This window comes from Cariama cristata, unplaced genomic scaffold (assembly GCF_000690535.1).
Source record: "Cariama cristata isolate BGI_N322 unplaced genomic scaffold, ASM69053v1 scaffold11422, whole genome shotgun sequence".
NCBI lineage: Eukaryota > Metazoa > Chordata > Aves > Cariamiformes > Cariamidae > Cariama > Cariama cristata.
In genome coordinates, this window is record NW_009602145.1 from 52,245 (window position 1) to 72,223 (window position 19,979).

A 19,979-nucleotide genomic window follows, 5' to 3' on the forward strand; every position below is an offset into this window, starting at 1 on the left:
GACAATCACTGATAATATAAGGAAAGACAGACTAGATGAGCTTTGAGATTAGCATATGCATTACCTCATCGTGCTACATCACCAGAGTGTATTTCAGAATTAATTTGAACACAAAGATGGAAGGAGCCTTGACAGATAAACTCAGCAGTTGCACTATGGATGAAGGAGATTGTATGAGCTAACTTAGGCAGAAACAGTGTGGAAGCAGTGCAAAAGTGCAGTATCACGGGGTCATAAAATAGAGAAACCCTTGCTTTCTGAAACAGAGACTCACACTTATCCTCAAACTGCGTGAACGAAAAGACTGAATTGTGATGGATACTAGGTGGGAGACAGGTATCATGTTCAGAAAAAAAAAAATATATCAGCAGGTAAGGAAAATTCCTTATGATAACTACAACTGGTGAAAAATGGAATTAGTTAAACTACTCTGACATCAGTGAACCTGTAAAGGTAACATGCACTGCACAAATGACTTGCAACTGGCCAGGTAAATTAATTCCAAATAAAAACTAGGCCACTCGAGCACTGTCTGGTCACTGCTTAGAGACGGACTGCACAAAAATCTGATTTCTATTTCGATAGAGAGATGTGGGACTGAGGTCAGAATCTGGTTACAGAACCTTAAAGGGTGCACAGCAACATCACAAAGGTCACTGGAGTTTCAACGATGTTACCAAAGTAGTCAAAAACAAAGCCTGGGCTGAGAATTTAAAAGTGTAAAGTCAGGCTCAGGGCAGCATGGTTGGAGTTCAACCTCTTCAGCAGTAACTAGGAAGAACGGAAGGAAGGAAACACCACATCACAACATTTAGTGAGATACTGACACAAAAGTTTTCTCCCTCGGACCAACCTGTGAATACACGTAGATTCTTTAAAAAGACTTGGGTTCCAACTCAAATAAATAACATCATAGTACTGACACAGGTCCTCCCAGGCAATCCAGAAAATGCCTAAAAAAGGAAATGCTGTTATTGTTTCCTTACCAGACACCTTGATTTTACTTGTTTTTCAAAAGTCTCTTTCCAAGTAAACGATAAACCAACATTTCTGTAAAACTTGGTAGTGTCTGCATTGCCCAAATTTCTAAATTTAATCTTAAGCCCCAAAACAAGCAAGTTAAACCAAGAAAAACAAGTTAGTCTCTGCTTATCATCAAGGACTTTCTGAAGCTGTCAGAATGCTTTTCATTCTCAAGCACTAAGCAGAAGGTACGAGAGAATGTGTTGTATTGAAAGAGAAATCATTAGGCGATTCTGACCTGCTTTCCCCTTTCCTAGGTTTCTGAAAAAAATAAATTACATAGTCAAACAGGTTCCCCCAATTCAACAAGCTACTTCAGCAGTCAGCCAGCACAATCAAGTATTCACTCAACACCTGAGTACATTTGAATGTATTTCCACGATACTTTCTCCAACACCCAAGCGACTTGCTTTGGCACCCTGAATCTGCTTCATCTTTACAACATTCTCACACGTTTATTCTAATTTCCCAGAGCTCCCTTAATTGCAACTCCAGCCAACTCATGCCTGCAAGCCAACAGATTCCTGATGAAATGAACTCTCAGAAAGGTAACAGCCTTATAATTCAACTCTGACATAAGCAGTTGCAGATCCTGCAGCACTAAAAAAAAAATAAAAATGCAGTCATAATAGCTACACACTTAGACAACAAGACCAGAGTGTAAATCCAGTCAGAAGAAACAACTGCCTTAAATTTCCTGATGTAATTTTACATAAATTTTAACTACTAGATATTACAGATATATATTCCTTCCTAAATGAATTGGTAAGTAAATAATGAGCTAATCTCTCATAACTGTCCCAAAGCCAGGGCTGCCATCCTTATATTTAAATCAAAAGTTTTCCTTATGCATTTGCACAAGGCTTATCAATAAATGCTATAATTTAACAGGTTTGAATGCATACTGTTGTCAAAATAGAACAGCACTGAACAAAAGGGCTCCCTCAGAGGTACACAGACAGCAACTGGGATACTATAAAAAGAACAGACATCTCTTTCTGAATGTAAAACGCAGCTTCTGTGGAATTTCTGAACTGTCAGCCACCTGTCCTTCCACCAGCAAACCCGTACAGGTTTCCCAGATGCTACACGCTCTGCTGCTCCCTAGCCAAGGTGGGACAGGACAACACCGGGCATCGTTCCCAGTAGCTTCTCTGGACAGTGACACAGTAGTACCACTGTCTCAAAGACAGATCTCAATCTACTCTTACAGCTGGAAACAGAGTGTATGTAAAGATTTATTAATAGCTATATTAATGTAACACGAGGGAAAAAACCCCACTTGCCTCCAGCACATAACCTCAGATACAGGCAAGACTAATTTAAATACGGATTACAGTAAGCATGTCGATACGTATTTGCAAATGTTGGAGAATTTCCACGATGCTTCATCCCACAAAGTCTATTCACATATTAAAAAGCAGCGTTATACAGCTTATTGTCAGAATGGTATCTTTGCACCAAACTCCCCCACGTCTGGATACTGAGATAGCGACACTTGAGCAAGGAGGCAACTTATTGTCAATGAATTTGAGATATATTCAACTGTCCAGATTACTTAAACTCCAGTCAAACCTGAAATGACAGATTTAAATACACAAATACTTCCTAAACTTTCGGGCTATTTAGTTTCTAGCATTTGTTTCACCCTTGTGCTGAAGCATTTCTTTCCACCTTCCTGCAGGGATACAGCACAAAGATCTACATTATCTGAAAAGATAGTGACTTTTTAAACCTTATTACCATTGTCTATTTTCTGAGCTGTTCTTGGATCAAAGTTCAAGTATTTTTGTAAATCTGGGGTCCAATTTCTTATGTCATTTTCACTGTATCGTCCCTTCCAACGCAAGTGGCTCCAGGGATTTTTCAACTGAAGAAATCGAAGTCCCTAAAGAAATACAAAATAAAATTGCTGGATTCATCTTGTCAAAGTAATTTTTGTATTTATATTAACATGGAATATGGACCAATAGCTCAAGAAAATACAGCATCATTAAGCTTTCTGGAATTTCCCAATGGAGCTCAAGATAAAATCAACTATATTAGCCATTACAGCAAAAAATCTGTAGCTACCCATTCATGCAGGTTTCAAACAGGCATCTGAAAACATCTTCAGTTTTACATGATACCTTATATTCTCTTATATCCAAGACTGCATACGCATGAGTTGGAACTAAACCCCATTTTTCTCCTTCCTCTTCAGACATCACCCCGGTTGCTGTTGTGATAAGGACATCTCCCTTGTGAAATCTGTTGAAAAAGAGGTGAAAAACAGCTTAATTAAAATCTTGCAAGTTGCAAACTAGCATTTGCCAGGCACTGTAACAGTATGTTTTTACACTGTGCATTAGCATGACCCTGCTTTATAAAAACAGGAATACAGGGGTTTTTTTAATCAGCAGAAATCCCTCCTGAAGAAGCTTGAGAAAGTGGAACCTTCTCTCAGCATTTAAGAATAGGCTTTAAGTGAAAAATTATTCTTTTCATATAATTTCATATTTTTTATAAATAAAAATCAGCATTTATCAACCTGAAGTTCAACTTGTGTCACTTTTTAAAGACACTCTTCGCAGGTCTTCAGCTGAACACAGATGTGGTTTTATCACCATTCAGTAAATGACTGCATACAGCAAATTAACAACTCTGTCACACCCCCAGGATTCTGAAGGAGCTTCCTAAAACCTGAAGAATGAGAAGTTCATGCTTTTACACTTTTGCAGGTATTTACACCAAAGTTTTGTGTCCACCAGCATAGGCCTTACAGGGTCTGAACTGTCAACTCACAACAACTGAATTCAGTGATTGTTCTGAATTGCAATTGTTAATTTTGCAACAATTATTGTTAAAAAAACACACTAGCATGTTTCCCAGCCCCTGCTAAAACCCAAGTACATACTCAGCGTCCCTAAACAGTTGACAGGGTCACTGGACTATGGATCGACACATATTCAGCCTGGCACAGGTGAACAATAGTGACGCTATAATGGCTAGATCCCATCCTAATTGCAGTCACATCTCCAAATTGCAACACTGGAATATCTGAAAAGTTATCGACAATCAACTGAGAGCTCCAAACCAACTGAAAAAGCACTGTAGAAAGAGAGTCACGATCTTTTATCATGAATGCAGATGTTTCAGTCAACAGAATATCCCCCTTCTACTGCACTGAAATGCGTAAGAAATTGGTTGCGCAAAACAGTTACGAAAGAAATCAAAGTACTTGCTAGCTGACATTTATAAATTACAGCTCTATCTTTCACCGTAAGTAGAATTGTCATGGTAGGTCTCAAGACCAGTATTGCAGTTTTGATAGACTTTTGTGGCTCCTCCAGATTTACTAATGGGGCATAATAATCAAGATCTTGTGATATGATTAGAAATACTGTATTATATCTGCATGCTAAGGACAGCAGATCAATGTCAAAGTTCTGGCGAACTGTGTAGGAACAGAGAACACATTTCCTTCTACTTTTTAAATGTTTTTAACTTGTATATTGGTTCCGAGCTGCTCTTCTAACTCTATATTGTACTTTCTTCATCAATAAATGGGCTACTATTTTTTTTCTTCATATGTAAAGAAGAAAAATCACCTCAAACAAAATTCCACAATATTTTACTCTTCTATCAAAGCCACCGATACCTCAATTTTATTTCTTCCAGGAAGCATACGGAGCTTTTATAAAGCACCATTTGTAGTAGTACCAAAATGCTATCAAAGGATCTCTGGTGACTGTACTGCTTGTACAGTAATGCAACTACTACACAGCAAGCATTTTAATAACTTTGGAAAGAACAAACTTCTACCTCTGATAAAGCATTCTGAAAGTACTATCTTTATTGAAGGCTTGATTGTCAGAGTGCATAGCAATTCTTTCAGGTATCCATCCAGTCAGTGCATGGAGATCAATGTTCTGAAATGCAAGCATTCAAAAGAAATCAGAATAGATAATCCACCTAGAAGCATATGATGTCTGTACACAAGTTATAAAGCGCCTTGAAAGAAATCAAGTATACACAAGTTACGATATAGCTCTACACATAAAAGGCTCAAGATTAAGACTATATTAAAACAAGCAAACAAAAACTTATTTGATCAGTTTAGGATAACATTTCCAAATAGCCTCTTAAAAAAAAAAAAAAGCTGGAAAGTGAACTGATGAAACAAACTGGAATTTCAGAGCTATGGAAGCATAAAAGAACGATCAATCGTGCTCAATTCTAGGATGTGTTCTATTTATTTCATTGATTCACAGACTTTTAAACCACAGTCTCGGAAGTACCATTTGGAACCTGGCTATTATATATCCATTTAAAATTATTAAGTTTTACTTCTAAGGCTCAGGGTTTGGGTTTTTTCTTCCTTTTCGTAAAGCTGACACTGACATTTATTTTCATAAAAAGACATCTTAATCTCCCCATTTCACCTCCTTGAAATACTGCTTATTCCCTTTTCTTTTGCTTTGTACTCAAAGCAAAAGCAGAGACTAGAAATGCTTGAAGTGCCAGTAACCAGGACCGGTGGGTGGGAACTAGAGGAATTACAAGTACAAGACAGCCAGTATGTAACTCTGATTATACAAGGAAGCTATAATACAGTTGAAAGCAGAGGGGATGGGAAGGGTGGCGATTAAATGTCACAAGTCAAGTTGGTTTTCCAGATAGCAAGTTAGAGGATGACAATGGGAATAAAACACAGCTATTCTCACCAGCTTCTGTCCTCCAAAACAAAGCCGCCCAGCACCGACATAACCATACGTAAAAACGTATGCTATATTTACACCTTATACAAAGCCCCGTGTCTCCATAATCATTTTTCAAAAGGTGGTGATTACCTAGTATACCCTCCAAGAACGCGATTATGAAGACACCAACTAGAATGCGAACAGCACCATGAAATAAAAAAAATGTACTGTTACAATTTTAAAGAATTTTAAGATAAAAATCAGAAATGCTTCTTAAGTAATAAGTGAAGATTATGCAGGCTACTCATTTCAGTAAACCGTCCCTCTTTGAAAGAATAATTTGCACGTCAGTTTATCTGCAGTATGACGACTGTTTCTTTAGTAACCACATTATAGGAACCCGATACGTATTTATGTAAATGAGTGGAACAATCTGATAAACAAACTTGCGCAGATCAAAGCACTTGCTCCCTCTATATAGATGTACTAAAGGACTAGCCTGCTCCCTTCCTAGCTGAATCCCCCACCTAATGAGGGAGAACTAGCCTATTTATTAAATGACAGTTAGAAACCAAAATCAGCAGTATTGATAAGGGCAAAAAATTTATGACTTCACCCAACACTTTCATCTAGACTTTATATAAACACATATACTTCCCAACCATAAGTGCCAATCCTGCAGTCAGAGAACTGAGATTTAGTCAGAGAACTGAGATGTCTTGCTCACTCTGTTTTGATGGAATACATCTCATTCAGTACAGCTAAGCAAATTTGTGAAAGAAAAAATAGAAAAAAAAAAATTAAGAAAACAAACCCAATACTTGCCTGCCCAAGCAATTCATTTCAACTTCACTAGAAGGAAAATTATTTGACCCAAAATTATCTAAGTGGAATTTTTGCCTCTTAGAAATAATCTAGTACTTACAGAATTTGATCCAGGAAAATCGTATCCTCCCATGACCTTCATGTAAGCTTTTTCTATTAGTGACACCCATAATTCATTCTTATTGTTAGAATAAGAACAGAGAAGTTCCCCACTATGATCAACAGGTAACTGGTCATCTATGATTACCTGTGTGAAATAAACAAATGAAAAATCATCATAAAGCTAATAAAGTATTTTGGAAGTATTTAAAAAATAAAACCAAACTCTCATTAATACACAACTTCTCAGACACAGCCAGACCTGACCATCGTTCTCACATATGGACGCCTCTATCAATCCTGCAGTGGTTTGCCTAAGTGAACAAGAAATTCTGTTGCCAGCTCTTACTTGCACTGGTCTACTGGGTGACCTGTGATCACCAGTCTCGCTTTCTCCTCTGTAAAATGAGGATGATGACAGTACGCTCTTGTAAAAGTGTCTAATATCTACTGTAAAAGGTAGCGACAGAAAAGTTCAGCGTAATTACCAGCATAAAAAGTAAAGAAAAGCCTACCAATATTCCTCATCTAATTAGGAAACAGAGCATGGACTGTGCTTGGCAGCCAGCAGAAAAATGAACGGTTATTTATCTATAAGGAAACAAAGTATGTGTCACATCACTTTCCTAGTCTCCAGTTGAAGATTTAACTTTCTTCTCTCTGGAAAGGTAAAACAATCCAAAGCAGTAGTTGTGAAAGTATTAACATTTCTTCTTTAAAGTAGGTAGAATATATTTGGCATTGTTACAGATTGTTACTGCAGTATTTGTAGTGGTCTGAAACAGTTTTCCCAGAAAGGATGTTTCAGTTTCACGTTGGCATTAATCCATTACCCATACAGGCTACCAATGCAACACATTTTCTGGTCAAATCCTATCTGTGCAGGAATGAATAAACCTTTTCATAGAAGAGCAAACGGCCATTCATCCTAACAAAAGTCAGCCATTAGGAGATCTTTTGGATAGCATATTAAGAGCAAGGCAAGCACATAAATGATACTTCCCTGAAACATTCAGATTCTGGATTTTTGCAACTCAAGGACTTCCTGAACCAGAGGTTATATCTTGGTAATTAATACCCTTTGAGGACTTTCCCCTTACTCCTCCACTCTGTGAATATAACCACTCAACTTCTGAACTCCCATAACCATTCATCAGTCACTATGATCTGCAATAATCAGTGCTACAGCTAAGTATTCTATGAAGAAATACATTATTTTATGCTCTTATTTATTGCACTGAAAAGAAAATGAAGTTGGTTGTGAGTTTACAAAGTTCTATCATGTATCTTCAGGCATCTCCTCTCCTTACCAAAAATCTGTGGTCATTTGAGTTATTATTCTACAGTCATTCCATGTCTATACTCTTCCTGGATGTCGCCCTCTGTCCTTTTTAGTTCTGTAACTTCCTTTCTAAGATGGAGTGGAAAAGTAGATTACTTGCACATCCCATTCATAAATATGGGATGCGTAATTTTGTTCCTGTATGGTTTTCATCATTCTTTTAAGCAATATAAGGATTTTTTTCATGAATTTAATGTGAGTAAGGCTATTTTCATGAACGTCTGGAAAAGAAATACCTACATTCTGTTACATACTTCACAATCAAAATGAATCTCAAAAGGTTAAACAATTAAAAAACACCTCCCAGCAAAACGTATCTAAAGTTTTTGCTATGCAAGCATAGCTTCACAGTGAAGCAGGTTAAGCCTTTAAAATACATGACTTAAACTGTAACAGTATTAAGTCCCCCCAAACACATTTACCTTTCTAGGTACACCATTGATATGAAGCTTCACCATGTATTTGCCACATGGATTATATTCTGGTTCTCCTTTCTTATTCTGAGGGTAAATTATACTGTTTTAAAAAAAAAAAAAAAGCAGATATTGTGACATAAATGACTTGGCTGTACACACACTGATAACAATAACAGTGAGATTAACATAGTCTGTTTCTGGAATTTACACTGAACACAAATATGGAATTTTTAATGAAAGAGTAACATAAATTTAGTAAAAATGACGATGATGTTTAAATAGGTTTTATTTTTCAGGCCTTGCTCTTGCTCTAGTTCTCTGCTTAATATAGTAGTAAAAAGAACTTAAGTAGCCTAATTGTTTCTCCAATAGAAGCAAGGCAAACAAATTTATCTTACTGTTAAACAAATGGTATTTGCATATCTGTAGTATAAACACAGTATTTGTCTGAATGACAAGTCAAACATTTGAAGAAGAAGAAGGCAGTGCAGAACTCGTGGCTCTTGAAAAGAATACAAGTTCAGTTCTAATGAGTATAGGTTAAAACAAAAGAATCCAGGAACAACGTTCACACACTGGTCTGGCAACGGGTTGCCGGCAGAGTCTGCCAAACCCATGCCAAATTTATCACAGGACACCAGTTAAGTGGAACTGAGGTAGTGTTGTTAACGTTAATTCTACAATGAGATGCAAGATGGACCACCTGTTGCACAGCAGTTCACGTAGCAAAGTAGGAAAATAAACCTATAAAGCATTGTAAGTAAAATTCTTATTAAAAACTAAACAAAACCTTCCAAATCATTTATTATACCTCAGAGCACACCTGAAGTTAGACTCCAGTGTCTGTATACATATCTACATAATGTTGGCTTCCCTCTCAGAAGTGCTGAAGCCACATGAGTCCCAGGGAGATGAAGGTGAAACAAATGCTAGTTTTCAGTGTGTGCAGCTGTCAAAGAATGTATTGCAAAAGCTTGGCAGTATTAAGTCTGCAAAGATATCAGAAACCAACAGCTACTTACCTTGTGATCAATTTTTTGTTGTATCTTCTTTCATATGCCGCACTGATAGCTAGCGATGCCACGAAAGAACAATCCGACACTATTGTCTATAAAGAAAAGAAAACTGGTGAGGACATTTACTAATTACTTAGATACTGAAAGTCAAACAGGGTGTGTGGAGGGAAGGAATATCATCAGTTTGTAATTCTCTTCAAAAGGGAAATATTTGAAGTAAGAAGAATAAAGTTAGTACTAAAAAGGCAGGAAATCTATGCTTGCTGACATGAGGCCACCACAGAGCAAACCAGAGTTAGAATTATTACTGACAATCAGAGGCAAGTGCAGATACCTCAGCATTCACTCACACTTCTTTCCTCCTCCGCGAAACACACTGTGTAATACAAACCATATCCAATGGTATAATCTATTGCTGATTTCAGAATACCTTGGGTCATCTGCAACTTTACACTAAGCAAGACATTGCCACTATTCTCAACAGGCCACTCTGCTTCCCGTCAAATAAAAATTTAAAAATCTTGCTCACTATTTTTTCCATGCAGTAAATTAAGTGAACAATGTGCTGCAGAGTACACCTTGCCTTTTTTTCATACTAACCTTACTGCTATTTCTGAAAAAGAGGGTTTTCAGCTGGAATTCAAAATCTGATTTTCACTTTCACTGCTAACACACCTGTTTGTTCTCATGGCTAGAAAATGCATGGAATCTGAAGCGATACTACTCGTTTGTTTCCTCTCATGAGAGCCAAGGAAAGCACTCTTGCATTTGGCGATGCCTTTCTGAACAAGAAGGTCCCCTGCAATGAACTGCTAGCAGCACACATTTCTCTTCAGGATCAACTTACCTGCTTTATGCTGAAACTCGACACGGTATAAATCATCGTAGGGTTATTCGTTATGTCATCTGGTCGCACCCACTTGGCAAACATTGCTTTCTGTTTGGGGGATAATGGTAACTTCCCACATTTATCACTAGATTTAAGAGAGAAAAAAGTAGAAATAAATCAATAGTGGAAATAAATCAATAGCAGTTTAGAAAAGCTTTTCATGGTATGTCCAGTCTTATATATCTGCCTGATAGATGGGACAAAATATGCGCAGAACAACACAGCTTTGTATACAGAGCTGTAAAATAATTTCAAAGAACGCTACTACTAAGTTTGTGATTGTTAGGGAAAAAAAGAAAAAATATTAAAAACATGAAATAAAAAACAAGAGCTTCCTTCATACAGAACTGAAGAAGGGAATTCCAAAAAGCCATTTACACCAGCAGAAACTCAAATTCCCCACCTTATTTCAATATGATGAACTAATAATAACAAGTTTCTTTAGTTCAGAAATTACTGAGGCCTGTCTGATTGACAAGCCTTTAGCAGAAAAAACCCATAAAACCAAAAAACCAACCAACCCACCCCAAGTGCCTTTGTCTATTATGGCTATGTAATCTTAACATATTATTACTGCTCATGAATGAAGGTCTAGCAGTTACATATCACTTCTCCACAGAACAGTCCCTTACAGAGGGAACAGCTTAGCACCTTCATTTTACAGGTAGCTGAGCCACTGGCATGCAGCAGAATCAGGAAATGGACCCAAGCTGCCAGCCCAGCCCAATACCCCAAAAAGCCAAGTATAATGTTGTCCTTATAGGCCTGAAGGCACAACTGCAAAAGCATTGCAGAGCAGGATCAGCGTACACTAAAGTTTTAAGATCAGACTGGAAGAAGGAAGTGGTAGTATTTAAATATCTCTGCCTGAATTATGCTTGAAAGCCTACTTAATTTTGAACTCTGGAAAAGAAAACATAGAAATATCAAATACGGGAAAGATTTGGCAATAAAAACCAAAGTAAAGTTCATTAATTGAATCCCACTTACGAAAATGGCATAGGGAAGGCAAAACGTTCCCTCAGATCAACACTCATGAAGGGTACGTATTCAATGCCATTAATTTTTGAAGTCTTCCTGCAAGTCATAAGAAAAAAAAAAAGTTACAAACCTATCTATCATCTTCCAAAGACTTAATTCCAGAAGATAACAACAAAATTAGTTTTTTAAAACTAACAGGACACAGTGCTTCTGAAAACAAGACCACTACTTCTTGGAAATGAAACCACCACTGTATTTATTTGGGTTTGAAATGTGCCGTACTTGCTGGCTCAGTCACTACTCCTGCTAGTACCTACCTGCCGACAAGTCACCATGACAGCACAGAAATGACTGTCAGCCACAAACCTCTTCATAGTTCTAGAAGTAACATTTAAAACTACATTTGTCTAAATAGAACTTCTCAAGTCACTTAAGCCTCTCATTAAAGAGAGTCTTAGGATAAGTTGACAGCAATTAACAATTAGCAACACTTAGATTTCATCTAATTGGCGCTGTATTTTGGAATACTTTGTCAAACAACAATAATGAAAATACTGCACGTTTATTAGTACATTTTTGACTAAAGTGCACAGAATATTTTCTAAAAAAATGAAAATTTAAATGTAAATGTAATTTCAGTTTCAAACAAGGAGTTAACTGATGATTAAAGATGTGAAAGAACTTGACGTTCTCTTGCAAGACTGAAACACCACCACAAAAACCCAACCCCCCCAAGCCATCTACAAAACCAGAAACATTCACAGCACAGGCAGTACAAGAGGAAAAAAAGTGAAATTTTAATAAGGCATTTTTTAATGTTCTGCAACTTTTCCAACACACGTGCATTTCTATCTTCATGACCATATCGTCAGTCCATTTAAGTCCCCTAAAGTCAACAAGCAGACTAAATGTTTTATGATCAAATCCTGGACAGTGTTGAGCATCACCTCTGTCACAATCTTTTTTTATTGCATGTGGAGAAGGAGGAGGAAGGTTGAAACACTTATCAGACAATGCATTATTTTTTTTAAGATATCTTCGATAGTTTTCAAAATTCACAATTTAGACTAAAGGTTTTATGGATTATTTGTAGCTTATTCTACCTATAATAAAAATCAGAGTAAAAGGAACTGGATGTAACAGAAGTCAGAGTCCTACAAAATAATATGCTGCTTCAATTTCCAGTGAAGTAGTAGTTGTATAATCTATAAAAACATCTTTGCACCTTGGCTTCTCAGAGCCAGAACTTTCATGAACTCAGGTAGGTTATGTGCAACATACAAAAATAAGGCTATGAAAAATAATCTTGGCAGTCGGCGACAAGAAATTGTCTTCTAAATACAAACTAGAAAGTATGCTCTGTGAATAAAAGCCACTAATTACATTACCATAGAGAACAGAAGAATTTATTAATATGTAGGTAATATCAGCAATGGGTTTGTACGAGGCGGTTTTCCAGCCCTCTGTGTATACACCTCATGCTTCAGCTGTTTCAATCTACTGTGTAAGATGCACAAAGAATGTGAGCACAAATGATAATATTTTGGAAAAACTGGTCTTCAACTTACCTGAGTACTTCAATCTCCTCGGCAGTGTATCTCTGACCTTGAGGTTCGCTAGCTTGTACTGCTCTGATTGTCTGCGGTTTATCATTTAAAGAAAAATCAGGTCCCAATGGAAAAAATGTTCTGACTGGCTGATTTGGTTTAGCTGCAGTTGACTTCTCCTTCTGAGATGACTTTGACACAGATTCCTTCAGTGCCTCTGCTCTAAAGCAAATAAAAATGCATTTTTTTTTTACAACAATGATAAAAATACAGTTGTGGTTCAATTATTGATTTGCTTGGTTCATGTTCCCACGTATGTTAAATGGAATGAACAAACGCCCAGGTTGACCAACACCACTTTTCCTAAGAAAAATTTCTGATGCCAGTACTTCTTTATTTTTCTGTTCTAGAATCAATTAAAATATATCATTTCCAACTCATATATAAGGTACTTTTGGCAGAACTTATTAGATTTTTGTTGCCTTTAAATTAAGTTAATAAGAGAATTTGTGGAAGTGCTCATTATCTGGAACTTCAGAACAAGACCACTGAAACACAGAGAGAGAAAACTGTTTTGCATCCTCACATACCTTCAGGATTTAATTTGTCTAGCAGCTACAACAGCAGTAAAAACCCACTAGCATTCTCACAACCCAGAATTTCAACTGCTTGAAGACTGTGTATTCAAGAGCCGTATTTTGTTGCTGTTGCATTGAGCTGCTGATAGTCACACATACGCAAAATACGGGCTTTTTTCTGAACACAGACTGAGAAGTGCTGAAAACCAGCTTATACTGAAACTTAGCCCAACACAGTCCGTTATTCGCCACCATACAGCTGATGTAAAGAGTTACACTGAACTTACACTCATGCAACTTGTTTCAGACATAGACTCCACTGGACTAGATCTACCCATACAATTAGATTGCTACCATCAGGGTAAGTATCTCCCAGTTTTCAAGCTTTCTTCCTTATGATGGGACACTGGCAGTCTGACTTTGTGCTGGCCTGAATTCAGCTTTTTTATAGAAGCCAAAAATTGTAGTAGAGTACTCTGATTTATATTGCTGAAGACTGACAAATACACAGTCCTTTCCTAATTCTGCATGTCCCAAGATTCCCATAGCGCTGGCACAACAGCTGCTATATTCAGCAGTATGGCAGCTGGCAGCTATCTCCAAGGAGAACCCTACAGGAGCTAGGTCCACCCAAAATCCATATACTCTTTGCAGTACAGGACAGACACGATAGACTGAGAATCCAACTCCCAGAGCGCATTTAGACCTGAGAGCAAGTATGTTCACTAACATGAGCAATACTCACCTATCCAGTGCTTGTCGAGCCAGCTGTTTCAGTTTTGACTGGAGGCCTGCTTCTGAAGTTTCAGTAGCCTTAAGTGCAAAATAAAAGAAAAAGCTACACATCAAAAAACCTCATGTTTTATAAGCTGAGTTTGTCAAATTCCACACTTATAGATTACAGCAAACAGTAACTAGCTACTTTTTCCAATTCTCTTTTGAAATGAGCAAATTTATTTTTTTTTTTAAATCTCACCATAAACAGCATACTACATAAGCGAATATAATTTTGCTGTTCTAGTGAATGCTCATAGAATGGAACCGATATTTAAAATTCTTCAGCATGGGAAACACTGTACATGCAAAAAAAATTGCCAGAAGAATTAACCATATCAAAACACTATGGGCAGAAAGAAGACAAAACCAAATGTCACGTATACTACTGAGCTTAAATGCATTCCAGTTCTTTTCCCCAATGAGTCAAAAGTGATCATGGTAACTTAGGAAAAAAATTTTTTTTGAATGTTTACTTTCATAAAATACAAGCAAACAAGATTGTTGCAAGTTTAAAATCTTGTTCTTGCACATCTGAGGCATAAAATAATCTATGACAGGGCACCAAAACAGACATCAAGAGTGCTGACTTCTGTTCCCAGTTGGGAGGTCAGCTATGACAGTTTATGCTTTTGTTTTCCTTACAAATGAAGCATGGCTACTGCAGCTAAACAATCTGCAAGAGGCACAACGTGAGGTGCAGCTTTTCCTATGACACCCACAAGCAGGTTTCAAGTTCTAGTTTTCAGGTTCTAGCTTGACCAATTCTCCCAGGTCAGCTAGGTCAACTGAGGAAACAAAAGGCAAGCTACTTTCACCCCAAGAAACAAAATTAGAAAAGCTCTCTATAAGCAACTATTTTCATTTGCAAATAAATTAACACTTCAGAACTCCTGGCTGGAAGACACTTTGAAAGATGTATGAAGGTAAGCAGCGGAGATAGAACCCCAGCACACCCATCTAGGAGTCAAGGAGTCAAGTCATAGAAGAGAAGGAATGGCTGCTCTCTTGAGTACATCAAGGGTAAGGATGAAACAAATCTCTCCACCTGAATATACTGAGGAGAAAGACAGAAGTAAAGCTTCAAGGTAGCAGAGCTCCTTCAATCTTTTTCATCCTGGCAAGAAGGAGGTACTTTTTGATCACCTTGAGGGACAAAGCCTACAGTTATCTCAACAAAATAACGTACTAGTCAAGAGTGAAAGAAACTTCAGTAGTATCTGTACCTAACAAAATACCCGATAAAAGCAGATCATTTCAGACTAACTTCAATATACATAATATTTGCATGCACTTACACAACAGAAGGAGGAACACAGCAGAGGAAAAACAGTGTGCTGCCACAGTAAATTTTTTGTAACAGACTGAAAATGTTCTGCTTCAACAGCTGAGGTGGAAAAACTAGAGGAGTTCTACTAACTCTTGATCTGGTTACACTGTATCACACAGTTTTTTAGCCTATATATAACCAGCTTACAGACTCGAGAGAAGATTTTACTCTAGCATGCAGCAAAGATAACACTCCCCTCCCAACAACCCACATATATTTACATTATAAAAAGGGAAAAGAAGGGGAAAAGAAAAACAGACTTGGTGGAGTTACATTATGATGGTGAGCTCTTCCTGTAAATGAGTTAGTTAAGGCAACTGGACTTAAGGGAAAAAAGCAGTACCTGTAATCATATTCTCCATCATTTAAGTAATGGCCAATTCATCCTTACCGATAATTTCAGTGTGAATGGAATTCACTTCTAACAGCTTTAATGTTGAGCACTGAGTAATCAAGTAGTATTTTTATGAGTTTTGGCATCAGTAGACCGTTATGTTTTCAGAAAGTGTTACACACAAAAATTTCCCTTAAATTACTTCCCTTAACGTAGTCAGAAAGTAACATAGCTGACACATTAGCAAGTCATCTTCAGTTTCAACTGTTTTTAATTTCTGTTTTAGTGTTGCATTTGCTCCAGAGCAAAAATCAACATGAAAAAATTTCCAGAATATTTCTAGTTTTTAGTATGGTCCCATTCAGGAAAAACACATAAACCACAAGTTCTCATAAATTTACAGTGTTGAATAGCAACATAACATAAAGACTGGAAGAAACACTAAAAAGCAGTGGAAAAAAGATTAAAAAATATTTTTTAGAAATACAGGTACTCCATTTTTAAGCCAGCCCTTAAGAATCAGTCACTTGTGTAAGTGGAAGAATTTCTTACCATCACATAATTCCACCAAGTTAACCTGTAGCTTAACATACTGTTTTCAAACAGAGTTCCACCGCTTCTGTGTACAACTCTATAGCTTCTTCTGCATTGCCTTTATCATCTTCATCAAAAGCCTGTGTAACTAGGAAGTGAGCACGCTCCAAGTCCAACTGTTGTTTTGACTTCAGGGGGTCTGTGTTCTGTGACTGAACTAAACGAAAAAGAAAGTACTTAGCTTTGTACAGCAGCAGACTTGCAAAAACATCCTTAACATCGTGCTGAAACATTAGCAGTTCTAATCAGATGGGTAATATCTGTTTCTTGGCTGGAAACCAAATCTTTCTAAACTTTGCTAAAAACATCTTTGCAAGGACAAGAAAACACCACGACCACCATGAACCCCCAAAGCAGAGATACGCTCTCAGGATATTTCAAATGTCAAATAACGTAAATAAAATCACTTTCATAATATGCTAAGGACAAGGATGTTTAATTATGTAAAATATTTCTGAAAACACCTCACCTATGGTAATATACAGGTTCCTTAGGTGTCTGTCTCATTTAATACCTTTATTAAAGACCTGAAGGAGAAGATGGAGTGCACCCTCCTCAAGGCCGCACGCCCCACCAAACTGATTCACTCACGGACACAGCTGCTATTCAAAGGGACACAGACAAGCCACAGTAATGGGCTGACAAGAATCTCAGGAAATTCAATCAGGACAAATGCTATGCCCTGTGTCTGCGACAGACTAACAGTGATGAAGGCTAACTGCACCCTGGGCTGTGTCAGCAGGAGCACAGCCAGGAGATGGGGAAGCGATTACCACCCTCTACTCGGCACCCAGTAGACTGTATCTGGACTACTGCATCCAAACTTGTGTTCCTAACGATGGTTGGGGCTGGAGGACTTGGCCTTTTGAGAAGAAACTGAGGGACCACGGCTTGTCCAGCCAGGAAGAGAGATGGCTTTGGGGGAACCTAATAGCAAACCTGCCAGTAACTGCGAGGTTATCAAGAAAATGGATTCAGGCTCTTCACTGTGGTGCAAAGAATAGGAATGAGAGCCGGCGGTTATGAACTGAAACAGGGGAGACTCCAACCAGGTATATACAAAAAAAAAGAACACTAGAAAGACAATCGCACCCTGGAACAGGGGCCCAGAGGCACCAGGGAATTTCTGTACTTAGGCATTTTCAGGACCTGACTGGACCGCTGCAACCTGGTCCAAAAATCAATGTTTACCCTGCTTTGAGCAGCAGATTGGTGTATAGACCTCCCAAGGTCCCTTTTTGGCCAAGTAATTCTATGACTAACTGAGAATTGCAGGTGTGCAAAAATATGAGATTTTGGTGTAAACATAAACACTGAAACTGGATCAAACAAGGAAACCCTTATGACAGCAAAGAGCTCTCTTGCTCTCTCAAAGTTAGTAATTCTACATAAATAGCAGAACCCACTTGCTTCAAATCCATCATGCAGCTGAGGCTTAAACGCAAGTTTTGATTTGTTCCTGATCAATTTTCATTGCTATATTTAATTACTTTCTCAGGTTTGCTCTACAGATATGATTCCTAAGAATATTTAAAAGGAAAGAATACCCACAGCCAAGTCCTTAGGAAGTAAGTCTCGGCTTCATTTCTGATGTATCAGAATTCAAAGCACTGATGTGCTCATTGTATTTGCGGTCCTTCACAAAGGACAAGAAATTTAGAATAATGAAAAACAGAGCAAACATCATTGATACAATTTTCACAGCACCGAAAGGTTTTCCACTCAATTAATTTAAGCAGAGGTTTAATTAGAAAGCTCCTTACCCACCTGCTGAATAGAGAGCTTGAACTCTCTCCAAGTACTCATTTATTTTTTCTTGAATATTTTCCAAGTTGGACCCTGCCATCCCAGCATAAATCAAGGCTTGTGCAGCTTCCTATAGGGAGAAGAATTTGAGGCAAAGTTAATGTTTGCTGCCTAGAAAATTACTTTCCATAAACAGAGGGCCTCCAGCAGACACAAGTTGCATGAAAGCAAGCCCCTACATCTGCAAGACTCAGTGGCTGCAGGGAAATTCTACTGGAAAGAACAAGTTTCAAGTTATAAATGAGGTCATGTTCAATTTCTCACACATGGAACAATCTGTAAGACCATAAAAAGGTTTGGAGGTTCGATAAGGCCAGATCTTAGGCCTGTCTGTATAGCAATGCACGGAATTAGGAGATTTTAAGTAAAATTTTTCAAGCATGCACTTAAGTCAGTTAAGTAAAGCTCACAAGCCACAAACTGCCTTTTATTTTTAAAGTTGAGGATTTAAGATTAGGGAAAAAAAAAAAAAAGCTACTCACAAGTTATTTGTATTTAATCTGATAATAATGAAAGTAAACCAATATAAAAGCTTTTCAAAAGCAAATGCACAGAATTTTGGCTTAGAAAGTCTTTTCTTTTAGTATTACTCAAATAAAGCCATCAAATCTGGAAAGTCTACAAATTTAAAGTTTCCTAGCTCCTCAAACTTTGTTTTTTAAATGTTTGTACGTATGCAAAACACTGGATATTGATGAAAGTCTACTTCCAAGAGGAAATGTAGGCCTACGGCTCAGAAGCACAGTACATTATCCGCATTAAGGCTTTTTCCATACTGCAGAAATCTATTAAGAAAAAAACACCTTCAGTTGCATAAGCTGTCTATCCATTCACTAATTTATGAAAAACATGTAAGGTTTGGCAGGGTTGTAATAAACAGTCATAGCTGACACAGTCTCAGAAGCATATGGAGAATTGAAATTCGTCACTCACAAAAAGGAAGATGAAAACCTTATTTGCCCTCATTATTGGCATGGAAAAAACGCCACACTTCTGTGGCAGCACTTGTCTTCCCAGGAGCAGGAGAAGAGAGGAGGCAGCCACATAGCAGGCTGGGTATGTAGGAAGCAGAAGAGTAACAAGAGCACTTCTCCACAAAGACGATGCTCAGAGAGGCTGCTCTGCACAGGGCAAGCACCGAGCCACGGCCAGAGAACCTCGTGGGTGCTTTATGGCCACGATTTTTGTCAAGTTTAGCAGTCTGCTCCCGTACACATCTGCCTAGTTTGCCCAAGCTTAAAACTGATCCTGATACAGCCTGTACTTGTATCAGAATAAATTTTAACTGACAAGCATCGCAGAACCGAGAACTGCATACTCCCTGTCAATCTTACATCACGTCAAACGTCCACAGCAACAGAAAGGTAAATAGAAGTACTGTTCCATTTATATGTAGCAATTAACTACCGTTAAGGTCTAACATACAACTGTTGTTTACGGGGGGAAAAAAGTGCGCTACAGACATCTGCTGAAGGGATGTACATATTTGTCTGTGACATACCACAAGTACAGACTGACAAAACAGGTGCTGTATCATAATGGTAAGTTGTCTCCATCTGACGCAAAGTACAAATGTGGATTTTCAAACCAGTACTGCAAAACCAACGCATACTTAATGTTGCTTCTGTGATTTTGAGCACAACTGTTTTGCCTGGTTTTAAGATGTAAACATAATGAAAACTTTCTTTTATAAATTAAGCCTCTAAAGGACTGAAGCCGTTGACCAACTGCCTGCAGAGCCAG

The 19,979-nt window shown here is 37.8% G+C and overlaps 1 protein-coding gene across 1 annotated transcript in view; it reads right to left on the reverse strand.

The window, feature by feature from the left end:
• CAPN7 (calpain 7) overlaps positions 1–18,524 on the reverse strand; it is a 27,189-nt gene extending 8,665 nt beyond the window's left edge. The window contains exons 1-14 of the mRNA XM_009694624.1: positions 18,510–18,524; positions 18,198–18,306; positions 16,430–16,587; positions 14,144–14,211; positions 12,842–13,042; positions 11,283–11,369; positions 10,251–10,377; positions 9,410–9,495; positions 8,394–8,487; positions 6,631–6,777; positions 4,828–4,934; positions 3,153–3,273; positions 2,767–2,911; positions 854–953 (exon numbers count right to left, since the gene is read on the reverse strand). Coding sequence (XP_009692926.1) covers positions 854–953; positions 2,767–2,911; positions 3,153–3,273; positions 4,828–4,934; positions 6,631–6,777; positions 8,394–8,487; positions 9,410–9,495; positions 10,251–10,377; positions 11,283–11,369; positions 12,842–13,042; positions 14,144–14,211; positions 16,430–16,587; positions 18,198–18,306; positions 18,510–18,524 — 1,565 coding nt within the window. The remainder of the gene's footprint in view (positions 1–853; positions 954–2,766; positions 2,912–3,152; positions 3,274–4,827; positions 4,935–6,630; positions 6,778–8,393; positions 8,488–9,409; positions 9,496–10,250; positions 10,378–11,282; positions 11,370–12,841; positions 13,043–14,143; positions 14,212–16,429; positions 16,588–18,197; positions 18,307–18,509) is intronic.
• Between the last annotated feature and the right edge of the window lie 1,455 nt (positions 18,525–19,979).